The sequence below is a fragment of the Centruroides sculpturatus genome, unplaced genomic scaffold (assembly GCF_000671375.1).
Source record: "Centruroides sculpturatus isolate CEXI.00-Female unplaced genomic scaffold, Cexi_2.0 scaffold368, whole genome shotgun sequence".
In the NCBI taxonomy this organism is placed as follows: domain Eukaryota; kingdom Metazoa; phylum Arthropoda; class Arachnida; order Scorpiones; family Buthidae; genus Centruroides; species Centruroides sculpturatus.
Genome location: NW_019385149.1, coordinates 291,699 through 306,655, shown reverse-complemented (window position 1 = coordinate 306,655; position 14,957 = coordinate 291,699). Strand labels below are relative to the sequence as shown.

The 14,957-nt window shown below is 32.4% G+C and overlaps 1 protein-coding gene across 1 annotated transcript in view; it reads right to left on the bottom strand.

Moving 5' to 3' along the window:
- Window positions 1-60: 60 nt before the first annotated feature.
- LOC111635453 (ATP-dependent RNA helicase A-like) overlaps window positions 61-14,957 on the bottom strand; it is a 75,003-nt gene continuing 60,106 nt past the window's right edge. Inside the window, 6 exon segments of the mRNA XM_023380415.1 lie at window positions 61-925; window positions 1,263-1,475; window positions 7,694-7,809; window positions 8,774-8,941; window positions 12,645-12,743; window positions 12,827-13,084. Of these exon segments, the coding sequence (XP_023236183.1) occupies window positions 190-925; window positions 1,263-1,475; window positions 7,694-7,809; window positions 8,774-8,941; window positions 12,645-12,743; window positions 12,827-13,084 (1,590 nt within the window). The 3' untranslated portion in view covers window positions 61-189.

Genomic DNA, 14,957 nt, shown 5'->3' with positions numbered 1-14,957 from the left:
TAAGAAAATATTGGAGATGAAATTTTTATAAAGTAAGTTTAAATAATATAAAAATAATTAGTTTTACAATTTTATTTAGTTTAAAATGAATTATTTTACAAAATACTACGAAATGAATGAATCTCACAAGACTTAACACATGTGAAAATACTACAATGTACATAAATGCTCAGAATATCAATAATTCTCTTAAAAGTCCCCACCCTTTCCAAAATTTCCACCTCCACTGTAACTACTTTGATAATTACCTCCTCCAAATCCACCTCTATTAGAAAAACCACCACCCCTTCCTCCACCAGCACCTCTGTTAAAACCACCCTGAAAACCTCTGTCTCCATCAGATCCATAACCTCCATATCCTCCTCCTCCTCCTCCCCCACCGCCACCTCCGTACCCTCCACTTCCATATCCACTTCCTCCACCTCCGCCTCTAGATCCATAGCCACCTCCAAATCCCCTATCACTGTTGCCACCACTAAATCCTCTGTCATTTCCACCTCCAAATCCTCGGTCATTTCCACCTCCACCAAAACCGCCTCCATTTCCACCGCCAAAACCTCCTCCATTTCCACCACCAAATCCTCTGTCATTTCCACCTCCACTGAATCCTCTATCATTGCCACCAAAATTTGAACGGTAATTTCCACCACCACCCATACTACTCCACCCTCGATAACCACTACTTCTATTAAATCCTCTAGAGTTATTTCCACTTCCAAATCTTTTGTTGTATCCACCACCACCACCACCACCTTGAAATTTGTTTCCTCCACCAGAAGAAAAATTTTGATTTCCTCCAAAATTATTGCGAAAACCTCCTCCATAGCCTCCTCCTCCTCCTCTTCCTCTTCCAGTATTGAAACTGCCTCCACCTCTTGTGGAACTCAATCGAGGTTGTTTTCTTGGAGGTCCTGAGGGCATGGGCCTAAAAAAACACAATAATAATTTTTTAATATCTTAAATTTAATATTTTAAAAAACAAATTATCTTTATTCTTTGTTTAATTCTGTATAAAAAATCTCTGATTTGTTTTATTTGGAATTAATTTGAAATATTTTTGGGGATTTTGAATTTAAATTGTTAATAGTATTAAATATTCAAGTTACAAAAGTGATGTTTCAAACTACAAATTTATAAATATAAAAACACAAAATGTTTGTTTTATAATAACAGTAATTACACTAAGCAATTTATATTTTTACAAAAAAGCTCAATTTTAATTAATCAAAATCAATCATTTGAATTTTAAAATTACAACTTACATTTTATCATCAGTAGAATCTGAGTTACATTTTCCAAATTGTGCAGCATTCAAATTACATAATTTCTTCACAATATCTATTAGTTGGCCTATTTCTGCAGGAATGTCTGCTAAAATTTCTGGATCACTAGCTACATTCATCACTGCTGTTTCAACAGCTGGTTGCAATGCTACAATCTTGGCAGCTACAGCTGGTGCCATCTTCAAGTTAATCCTTAAAATATAGATTTATATTGAATATATATGATTTTAAAAAAATTTACTTACTTTTAAAATCATTTATTTTCAAGACCAATTGTTATTTTAAATAAAAACTTAATAGAAGCCAAACTTTAAGCAATGCCATAACTCATTACCCATTTACAGTGTCTTGATAAATATTAGATTGGGCATGTTAATAATAACTTTCATTTTGCAGTTAGTTGTTACTTATATCATTTTTCCATTACTTATTTCCAATAAAGTAAACCTTATATTATTGGTTATAAAGCAGCATCAATGAAACCAGTTCTAAATCACAGGAATAATTTTCTCATTATGAAAAAATTGCATTTTGATAAAATAATTTATAAAGCTAGAACTATATTGTAATATTCAGTCTACGTTTATTGTCCTATTCTAAATTTGCATATCTCAAATGATGAATAATACACTCAAAATTCATATACACTGATGTGCAAAACTTAAGGATAATGTGGTGTAAGATATTTATGACAGGAAAAACAAGGAGAATTTCCCATATATGGATTGTAGGTTGCATTGCAAATGGTATCAAACTGCAAACAGTGTGAGAAAAGGTACAGAGTGGGCAACATGGACGACAATTGAGAATTGTGTGAAATCAGAAAATGTACCCATGTGTTAGTCCAGAAATAGTGTGTGTGATCACCCTGTACTTGCAAGACATGCATCACAATGCAAATGCATGCTGAGAATGAGGTTATCAAGAAGTGACTGGGGTATGGCTTTCCATTCTTGGACCAGTGCTTCCGTGAGCTCAGGAATGGACCTTGGAGCCATTTGACAACATGCAATCTACCCGCCAAGCATGTCCCATGCATGCTCTGTTGGGTTCAAGTCTGGCGAGCGACTGGGCCAATCAAATCGTCTGATATCTTTTGTTTCGAGGTACTCATCCACTACGCCTGCTTGATGGGGACAAGCATTATCATTTATCAGAATGAACTCAATGCCCGCCCGCTGCACCTAGAAAGAGATGAACATATTGGTCCAGGATGGCATCCCAATACACCGTACCTGTGATCGAACCCCATGGGAAGACATGCAAGGGAGTATGAGACTCCAGGATAATGCCATCCCACACTATGACTCCTCCACCTCTGTACTAGTCCAGTTCAGTAATGTTCTCTGGATGGAACCGTGTCCCAGGTTCTCTCCAGATGAAGACACGTCATGAATCACTGCTGAGACTAAACCTGGATTCATCTGTAAACAAGATATGACTCCATTGCTCCTGGGTCCATGTGTGATGTCCCCTGGAACAATTCAAATGAGCTCTTCTTTGCACTTGATTTAACGAAACATATCTTGCTGGTCTTCTGGCTTACAGGTGTTCCTCAGCTAACCGTCTGTAAACCTTGAAATGTTGGTCCCTGTAGCAGCTGCAAGATCTCTAGTGAGATCCGAAGTGGTGCTGTGTCTATTGTGTCTGGCTGTTAGTAAGTAATGGTCCTCTTGGCTAGTGGTACACCTTGGAAGACCTCCACCACACCTCCAAGTGACATTTTCACCCTGCTGGAATATTTGCCAGACCCTTAAGATGACACTTCCATTTGGGTCTGACCACTCTCCAGTCATCCAACAATTCATCTACGCATAAAATCATCCAAATGGTGTCTCTGCACCATTCTCCTACACATACACTACCAGTATGGCCAACAACACTGCTGTGTTGCAATGAACATAACTATTACTGCACGCGGCACATATCTGACTACAACAAGTGTTTAAAGTGCCACCAAGCAGTAGGTTCATGGATCAATTGTGACACACAGTCAAGGATTTGAACTAGGAAACACTACATGCACTTACCAGTGTTTCCCAACATGTTTTCTATGTAAATGCACATTATCCTTTTGCATATGAGGTATTTACATAAATTACATAAGCAACACAAAATTGCAGAAAATTCCTTTTTATATACATTGTCTGTCTGGAAAGTTCTGGGACTGATTTGTTTATCAAAGAGACAAGTAACGTTATGTATCTGATTACTGTCTAATCTTTTAGTTAAAACTTTCATGTTTAGACAAGAAAGTTTTCAGAATTCTGTTGTCAGTTCTTTCTATATACTGTACTTGTAAAAGTTATTTTTGTCTTTTTTGTTTGTCAAAAAATTAGTGATGGAACAAAGAAAAGTAATTGTAAACAGCTACAATACCATGAAAATTCTGTATAGAGATGATTGTTTAGCTTGTTCAAAGGTGTTTGTGTGAGTGCAAAGGATTATTTCAATAAAGAGGCAATTGCTTGATGATGATGCAAGGGAAGATCGTCTGACAACAAGTTTGGCAGATATGAACATTGAAAAGATTTGTGATCTGCTCTCAGCAGGCACAACTGTGACTTCTTGCTTCTACCTTGGTGTGCTGAAAAATGGAAAGCAAAGATTTTTTCCCCTTCTCTATGACAATGTGCAGTCCATTCAGTTGGAATTGTGCAGCAGCTTTTAGCTTTGAAAACAAGTCCTCATGCTTGTTCACTCATAATATCTGCCAGATCTTGTGCCATGTGCATTTTTCTTCTTTCCACAACTCAAGATGCACATGAAAGGTAAACAGTATGATGATTTCAAAGACCTTCAAACTAAACTAATACGTGACATGGGAATTGAAGATTATAGAAAGAATTTTCAAATAGCTTTCAGTGGTTCTATGAATGTTGTGTACACAGGGTAAGTCAAAATTATGTGAACAATCTTGGGTGAGTCAAAATTATGTAAACACTATTTGAGAGAAAGCATTTACTCAAAGTTTGCATTATACAGAGTCTCAATCTGACCACCAGCACAATTAATGCACTCAAACCAACGTTCAACGGTACAATTTAGTGCCAGAACACCGGAGATTGGGGAGGCCATAACAACAGTCCATCGTGACCAATCAAAATAGAAAACAAAACAAAATTAAGATGTTTCATTAATAATGTTTAATTAAAAATTAAGATTGTTCACATAATTTTGACTCACCCTGTATATATATATGTGAGAAATCAGACACACTTATGAGAACTTACAGTAATAGAAGTCATATAGAATTTTTCTTTTGTCATTATTTCCCTTAATTCTCCCATTTTCACCCCTTTGCCCGGGAAACTGACCTTGTGACCCCAGGCCTGGTACTGCGTCACTTAGAAAGGTGACATCCTGTGCAGACGGAAGCATCCAAGGCGACCGCGGAAGAACTCCCCTCTTCCCAGGAGTTAGCAAGTTCGCCCGAGCTTAAAGTATCTGCAGTGTGCAAGTAATTAACCATGTTACTGTAGGGAGTAACCTTGTAGGTGACCTTTTTGTTTACTCTGGGTAGACCATACGATGAGAAATTATATCACGTTTCTGAGGATGGCCAGTCATCTCCCCAGGTGATGACGAATTTAATACTAATTGGTCAAAAGATGTCTCTATAACGTCGTCACCCATGACAGGGAGATGGTAATAAATCTGGAGAACTGTCAAATTCAAGTAAACAACACTCGCTGCAAAGACAATTACGTCAACGAAATCCCAGATATTTCCCACGGGGAATGGGTATAAAAGGGATCGCTCTCACACCTCTGGGCGATCGTCGAGGCACGAAACCAAGGATCGGACTCTTCAAGCCTTCTCTGCCTCTGGATACTTTGCAGCTTCTGATCGCCGCTCCAAATGAGGTAAAGACTTAGAATATTTTTGCTTCCCTCTCTTTCATTATACCCGGGACTTAGAAAATGTTCGCTACCTTTTTAGGTTAGAACTTAGGAAATAGTCGCTATTTTTTTTTTTTTTTTTTTTTTGATAGGACTTAGAAAATATTGGGTCAAGGACCTTCGGTGGTCCCACGACAGGAAAGATGGACATCGGTCATCCGATATTGTCGTGACGTGGATATATTATCATCATCATTACTTTACAATTTACATTATCATTACTTTTTTTTGTTGAAATATAAGATGTACTCACATGTACTTATATTGTTTGTTTTATATTAAATATGTTATTCTTAAATCTAATGTCTCATCTTTGAGTACGATCGACACCTCATCACGACTTCACTACCCCTCCCACTCAATTACCACGCCATCCCTGACAACGAAGCCGATAAGTGGGGAGAAGCTCTCCGCTCTAACCCCCTCGGTTCACAATAACCCTCGGTAATAGAAATTTATATATCAAGATATACAGTAAAAACTGCTTAGGCAACCACCTGCATTCAACAAGCATCTGTCAAAACAGGCAAAAATTTCCAGCACGGAATAGTTTATACATAAAGTCTTTGTATAAGTTACCTGTATTAAACAACCATCTGTGTATCGCAACCGCTGGCATTGATTTTTGATCAGAAACAATATAAAACAACTGTAATAAGCAACCCCTTTTGCAAATATATCTGGTCTAAACTCTTGTTCAAACCCACCCCGGGCACTTTTCCCACCCTTGAAATTAGGTGCAGGTGTTAATGAATTAGTCTAGCAACAAAGGAAATTCATTTCAGTTTGTTTGAAATTGTCCAAAAAACGAAAGAAATGCAAAGTGCTGTCATTAGAAGATACTGTTAAAGTTATCAGAGAAAGTGAAAATGGTTTATCACAATGGCAATTAGCAGTGAAGTTTAACTGTGGGGAAAAATGAAATTTATTTTACTGTAGACCTACAGTATTTTCTTTAGGGCTATAAAATATTGTACATGATACAATTAATCAGCTGATCTCATCGTTTGATAAAATTTATTTTAGTTTTTTGAAGGTCATATACAGTACATGTGCAATAAATAGTTTCTGTATCAACCTACCTTATTTCCACGATATTTTTAGAAAAATAATATCCAAGTAATTTTCGCACGCAAAATATTCAAAAAACAATAAATGCATTAATGCAAAAATCAGTTTTTACTTCCTTTTTTGATTCTGCAATTTTCATTGCGGAATGTAATGAAATCATATAATGAGAAAAAATAGTAAAATTGTTTTATTATTAATTAATAATTTTTTATTGTACTTAAGATATTAAAAAATATAGTATTTTTAAAGTTAAAATAAGATTAAACTAATGAAAACCAAAACCGAAGTGGTGGAGAGATACCACGCGCTTCTATATCAATGATGTAATACACGTAACTGAAAATATACACATCTCAACGGAACAGATGATCTCTTGTAGCCAGAGATCAAACCAAATAATAGAATGAATTAACTATGTTTGTCATTAGGATGAAAATATAGTCTGTAGTTTTACTTGTTTTTTAAAAATGAACTGATATATTAATGAGTGAAATTTTGTCTTAATTAAAAAAATTTCATGTCTGCAACATGAATCTATGATCTTCACATTACTCAACCAACATTCTTTACTCACTTGTGCCACACAAAAACAGTGAATAATGAGACCAAGTTTTCATCAAATATACTTGCTTCACTGTTTGTGTAATTAAACTAAATTGATATTTAAATGAACTGTACTAAACCATATCTTTTTTTTTTAGCAAGCCCATTATGGATGGTCTGGTCCACAATTGGGTAGCCAGGTGGCAAGGGACAGAATCCAATATACCCAGACAGACCACCCCAAAAAAATTCCTGGAATTTTTTCAACCCATCCAGATCCAATCCTAGGACCCCCAACAGCAGTAAGCTGCCACCTTAACTGGTCAGCCACCCAGTTGACCAAAAAACCAAACCAGTTCATTAGAATAGCAGATTAACTGTTCTGCTTCTGGTTGCAAGACAGTCAAAACTGGTGATCTATTTTCAATGCAATACAGAAAATATGATTTATAATTTTTGTTTAATTTTTGTAAAAATTTATTTATTCAGTTTTTATAATTTTTCTGAACTGATTAGATTTTAATAGATATTAGACAGGACTTACTCTTATTCCTTCAGTATTTTGGAAAATAAAAGATAATTTTTTGATTATGACAGACCTATCAGAGCCACATGGAATACAGTGTATATGGTTATTAAGTTTTGACAGTTGCAGAACAACTGTTTCTATTAATTACACCATTATTTAAGTAGATTGTAATAATGAAAATATAATAAAATATATTTATCAATATTTTTTATGTTTTTATTTTTTAATGTGATTATATTTTACTATCAGAAGACAGACAGAATTTATTTACATTTTCTCATTTTAAGTATCTAAAACTTATGTTAATTCATATTAATTTATCATCTTTAACATTAGATTAAAAAATGAATAAGAATATTTCATACCATCTATCTAATTGAACAACTCCATTTACCAATTCTATCCTATTACAACCAAACAATAGAAGATGAAGAGGTGTCACCATAGTCATTTGTTTACAAGAAACCGCTCTGGTACGAATCTAGAATATAAAATATATAGGTTTAATTAAAATTTAATGTCAAAGTAAATTTAAATTTATATAAAAATATATTAAAAAATTTTAAAATAATATACCAAGTTTTACAATAACATTGATTTTTAATGTTTACAACTCAAGTTAAAAATCAAATTACATTGGAAATGATGTTAATAGTAAGAGAACTTTTGCATTCATTCACTAACTATCTAATCAAAAAGTACTTTTAGCATTATTATTTACACAGAATTATTATACGTATACAGAATTCCTACTTAAATTTTTGTTTTAATTTCTACGAATTTCCCTGACCCTCGCATCCATTACATTATGACGTACTGACAAAACAAAACAGCATTTAATTTACTATGCACTTATGCTAATGCTTCTCCAACTTTTTAATTATTTATTTTTCTAATTAACAATTACATATTTTTTATAATTGCCAAATTATTAAAACTAAAAATAAAATGTTTTATTAAATTAAGTAGTTTATTCTATTATTAATCCACAACCACAAATCTACATGATTTTGAAAAAAGCCATTATTTATTAAATTTATCCCATAATAAGTTTCCTGAACTTTATAAAATATTAATAAACTTGAAAAATGATAAATAATACCATTTAAATTAAAATTATTTATCATTTTTTGTATTTTGTAAATTTTTGGGGAATTTTGTCTTGAAAATATTCAGCACCCCTTTTCATAAGTTTGTGTTGCACCACATTACTTCTTGCTGCCTGTAGACAGTTACACTTAGTCAAGTATATTGTCAGCAAAAAGAAACCAAGGAGGAAAATTCCCTGACTTTTTCTGAACACCAATGAAAATACCCAATTTTTCCTGACTTTCCAGGTGCATAGGAACCCTGCATATAATTTTACAGCTAGTGAAGTTAAAAATAAAAGTACGTACACGGATAAAATAATTTTATAAATTTTTCTCAACAAAAAATAATCTTACCTTTTCTCCAAAAACAAAAAATGGACTAGGAAAAGAACTGGGAAGATTTGTGCAATTCACTGACGATTTATGAATTAAAGCTGCTTTTCCTTCTGTAGTAAGAACTTTCCTTTTCTCTTTATGATAGCAGACATTAGGATAATATCCCATTACCAGTAAAGCAACCAACTGTAATGATTAATTTTATAAATAAAATACACTGTATGTAATATATTAGCCTGAATATAATGCAATATTAAAATTTTAAACTTAGAAATCTGTCTGCTTATTATCTGAAATTTTTAACATTGATTATTATTGCTTTTGTATAGATAATGATGTTTGTATTTTTCATAGTATTTAAAATTACGAATTGAAAATATTTAAACAGGATAAAAATGTTTCAAAAACTATTTTATTCCATTCTTCCTTATTTACCACAAGTTTTAAATGAAATAAATGCCATCTAAATTTGGTTATACATTTTAAAAAATTATTCTAAGACTGACTTCATTCATATATTATTGAAATAAATAATGTAATTTCTTGCAGATAATCCAACAGGATACACCTTAAAGAAACTTGTTAGAACATGAAAAATACCTTTGCATAATTGCACTGGATAACTTATAACTGATTCATTGAGAGCAGTTTAAACATTAATAAAGTCTTGTTTCTCTATTTCATTACATCATAAATGCAATTATTAAAAAAAGAAGAAATAAATAAAAAATGGGAATACTGAGAGGAAATCTAACCCTTGTGTGGCCAAGATACAAATGACAGAATATCATCATCATCCAATCAAAAATATTTTATCCCTTGGAAATCAACTTGTTTAAAGCAAAGACACACCTCATATAATAAAATAGTCAAAGCAGAGAGACAAAGATGTTTTCTGAACAGAAAATGAACTTTAATAAATTAAACAAACAATTATTTTATTATGACATTGTCACAATGCTGGGCTACAATTTTTAATCATATTTTTAATTTATTTATTTTAAAATATATGCTCTCCACTTTCAAATTAGCAGTGTTTTGCCCCTGTACATCATACTTTTACTTTAGCAATTGAGTCATGCCAGTCATGTATCGAACTTCTTTGATAAAAAAATTTTTTAATTCAAATTACACAATTTCCAGTTTGCATTGGTAGTTCATATATATCTAACTCCATTCTTGAGATTAAGGAAAGACAGACAAATGGATGGATGACAGTGGGAATTTATAGGTCTACAATATTTCAACTTCAGCCCAATAACAGAAAAAAAGAAAATTATTTATTACCAAAAAAGAGCTAAAAACAGAGTTCAACACTACTCATCATCTCTGTTTCTGCATGCAGCATAAGCCAATTAGAACAATCATTTGCAAATATCATTCAAACATCACCAGGATCATTATATTATTCAAATAATGTGGCAGAAAAGAGGACACTATGCAACACAACCAATTTATAAATATTTTTTGATGTAAGAAAACATTCTAAATTGTACTATAAAACTCAAAAATTATAAGAATCATTGCTATAACTAAGCAAATAATCATATTTATTTTATAACTTTACATTTATAGATGCCATTATTTTATTTAACTGTCTAAATGTATCGTTGTTCAGGAAAAGGATACTGAAGAGTGACAGAAATGTGTTTTCTGCTATAAATATTTTTAAGCAGGAAACATCCAATGTATTCCTACCTTCAGTCTATCCAACAGAATGTCTCAATTACTGTTTAGAAAGTGTTACACAAAAATATATCAGTTTAATTAACATAAAACTAATTTCTAAAAGTTTAGAAAATGAATAAAATTAAAATTGTGCAATTATATTAGCCTATTCTTTTAAATGTATATAATTGTTTTTAGCAATGAAAAGAGCAGAATTTATAGCTTATTATGATGATGCCATATCATAGGTTAACTACCAAAGTTCTCTAAAATGATATTATATAGAGATAATCAAAAGAAATTTATCAGCTTTTAAGATATATATTCAAACAAGAATGTCTAATAATATCAATTAAAGCATGGATGGAACGTAAAAAAACTGCATGAGAGAGAACTAACAACAAGATATAAGTATACATGACTTTGGGGTTTCAAAAGAAAGAGGAAAAAAATTGCAATTGCAGAAGAATATGTCTGCAGTACCCTTAGAAAACACAAAATATTTTTATATTTTCTAAAACTGATCTTAGTAACAGACAAAAAGGCTATTTAATGCATTTATAATTGCAATTTTAAAAATGGCATATAACCTTCATTTTCTTTCAAACTGCTTTTTAAACAAATAATCTATGGGTTAACAGCACAAAATTACAGTACTATAAATTATTATTTAATTAAACATATGTAAAATAAAATAAGTTTTTATTAACTTATTGCATATTTCCAAGGAAGAAATCCAAGCATTAAAATTATCATTATATCATTAGGATTTTGATATTAAAATAAGTTGGATAAATACTGTACACTTATGAAAAGAATGACAATTATAGTAAGAAAATATTCTAAAATCTATAAAGTATGTAAGAAAGAAAAAATAATCATTGGCTTTAAACCAAAACAATAATATTTTTGTTTATAATGCCAATACAACAATTGGTATAATTTAAACAGAGTAAATATTAACTTTAGAATGATCAAACTTGAAAACATTCAACGCAATTATACATAATGTGGTTAATCTAGTCAAACCTCATGAACTGATTTCAAACAAATCAGTTCATAAACAGAATTTCAAATTCATAATTGCACCAGTTGATGAACAAGCTACTTGACAAAAACTGGCCACAGATTAGAGAGACAGATGGTCAACTCCTGTACAGTACTTCTTATATTAAAGAAAGTCAACAGTTGACCAACCAAGACAGGACTACTGTGTGACCATAGGGTTGGCACCTCTTTAGTGTCTTGTCAGAACTGACACCATCGTGTCCCAACATAACGATTTTGCTCGGCTAAGAGGTCAGCAGATCACAGGAATGCGTCATTTTCACCATTGAGAAAGTGTAAATGGAGATTTTCTCAGGTAGCCGATGACAATAATTATCGAATAGAACAAGTGTGATGAAATTGATGACTGATTTGTGTTAAAGTTGAATTCTCACATTTCCCTGTACTTCCTATATTAAAGAAAGTCAACAGCCTGACCAAGACAGGACTACTGATTCAAAAATTAGTGGCGCTGAGTGGCATCACAACAGAAATCATCAATGACATTGCTATTTAAATTACATTTCAGTGCACTTGCAGGAAATTTATTACTTCTGTTTTTTTGGTACACACTGTAGAAGAATTTAAATTAATTGATTAAAACCACATTAATTGGCATTCATGTAGTGTAAATTTCATCCAAGAATTCATGTGTAAAGGATAAAATGAATGAAACTGTCTTTCTTATTTATAACTTTATTCCATTGGTATGTTAGAACATACCAATGGAATAAAGAATGCATTAATAAATAATAGAACACATTGCATTTCTAAGCATTTTTAAGAATGAAATACTGCTAAGGTAAAAAAGACTTTATTTTGGGGTCAGTAAAGGATTAATCCATTTTATATTGTTTCTTATGGGAAGATTTGTTTAGGTTTTCAAACAACTTTTAGGAATGAATTAGGTTTGAAAACCGAGATTTGACTGTTTAAAAATTTAACCAATTCAAAAATATTCATTAGATTTAAAACAAATTTGTTACAATAGCATCTTTTATATTCATAGTTTCATCATAAGGTACCTGAAAATATTTATTCTATGAATTTAAAATAGTACCTGCTTCTTATACTAATAGAATTTATAATTGCTGCTTAGAATTAAGACTAAAACTTAAAAAAGAAATTTTATATCAACATCAATAAAGAAACAAATAAAAATGTTAACACTTACCATGTCAAGTTTTGCATCAGGACCATTAAAAACATAATACTGTTCGGCAGTACTACCTTCAGGAAAACCAGCAGATGATAATAATTCTTTCAATTGATTCTACAAAAATATATATTATTACATACATACATATAATTCATTACTGCATAACTTAAATATAAATAAAAAAAAGTGAAAATTACCTTTGCATCATAAGTTACTCTTAAAGTTGGAAGAGATAAAGAATATTGTTCACAAAATGCCATTTCTGCTTGTTCACCTTGCATATGAGACTCTTCCCACTGAATAAATGCATTTAACATAGTTACATGATCACTCCATCTATCTCCACAAAAACGTCGATGTACCCAGGCCAATCTCTTTGGAAAAGGTGTATCAAAAGGTTCAGGAAATGTACTGCTGTGGGCTGCTATTGTGCATAAAGGATCGCCCAGTCTAAAAATTCATTAAAAATAATTGGTTTTTTTAAATATAAATCATAAATATGAANCCTATTACAACCAAACAATAGAAGATGAAGAGGTGTCACCATAGTCATTTGTTTACAAGAAACCGCTCTGGTACGAATCTAGAATATAAAATATATAGGATCTTTGAGTACGATCGACACCTCATCACGACTTCACTACCCCTCCCACTCAATTACCACGCCATCCCTGACAATGAAGCCGATAAGTGGGGAGAAGCTCTCCGCTCTAACCCCCTCGGTTCACAATAACCCTCGGTAATAGAAATTTATATATCAAGATATACAGTAAAAACTGCTTAGGCAACCACCTGCATTCAACAAGCATCTGTCAAAACAGGCAAAAATTTCCAGCACGGAATAGTTTATACATAAAGTCTTTGTATAAGTTACCTGTATTAAACAACCATCTGTGTATCGCAACCGCTGGCATTGATTTTTGATCAGAAACAATATAAAACAACTGTAATAAGCAACCCCTTTTGCAAATATATCTGGTCTAAACTCTTGTTCAAACCCACCCCGGGCACTTTTCCCACCCTTGAAATTAGGTGCAGGTGTTAATGAATTAGTCTAGCAACAAAGGAAATTCATTTCAGTTTGTTTGAAATTGTCCAAAAAACGAAAGAAATGCAAAGTGCTGTCATTAGAAGATACTGTTAAAGTTATCAGAGAAAGTGAAAATGGTTTATCACAATGGCAATTAGCAGTGAAGTTTAACTGTGGGGAAAAATGAAATTTATTTTACTGTAGACCTACAGTATTTTCTTTAGGGCTATAAAATATTGTACATGATACAATTAATCAGCTGATCTCATCGTTTGATAAAATTTATTTTAGTTTTTTGAAGGTCATATACAGTACATGTGCAATAAATAGTTTCTGTATCAACCTACCTTATTTCCACGATATTTTTAGAAAAATAATATCCAAGTAATTTTCGCACGCNAAATATGAAAAACAGTCAAATTTAATCCTAATTGATAATTAAAACTAAAAAATTTATTTAGACTATTGAATTATTTAAGTTTTAAACAAATGTTAATTTGTTTAAAACTTAAATTCAGAAATTTTTTAAAACTGATTTATGAAAAGTACTGTTTGCCAATACAGTGGAACCCCGGTTAACGAACGTCCTGGTTAACGACCAAATCGGTTAACGACCAAATCGGTTAACGAACTTTTATTTTGCAAAAATTTTGTCTCGGATAACGAACGTAACGGTATTTTGTGTCAAATTTTAGTTGGTGTTAGGCATGCGCGAGTTAAGCATTGCTTTTCCGAGTGTTTGTACTATACTTCTTTTTTCAGTTTGTGATTTATATATTTAATCAATATGGCATCCAAGAAAGAAAAAAGTCATAGTGGCAACAGAAAACGCCAACACGCTATCGCATTTGAGAAAAATTTTGATTAAAAGAATAAGACAATCAACTTTAGATCAATTTCTTGTTCCTTACAGAAAGGGTTTGTTTGTTTGTTAAGTTATGGCAATGCAACACTTGGGCGATCTGCCTAGGGGGAATGCCTTCTGGGAGGTGTTTTTAAGGAAAACTGGCCCCTATTTAGGCATTACAGACATGGAGAAAACCCGGAAAACTCCATGTGGTCAGCCCATCTGAGCGAGGTGTGAACCTATGAACGAACTCCCCGTGTTTAAGGTACGAAGACCACTTAGCCATTGGTGGTTTTTTTTACCGAAAGAGACTTTGACTCGAAGAATCTTCCGATGAAGTGCTACCCGTTATTTTTTTTGGAGGGGATTCCCCTTCTAAGCAGGTTCGTATATCTCCACTTTTCTGCCACCAACTACAACAAACGAAGGTATGTACAGTATTANGATATTA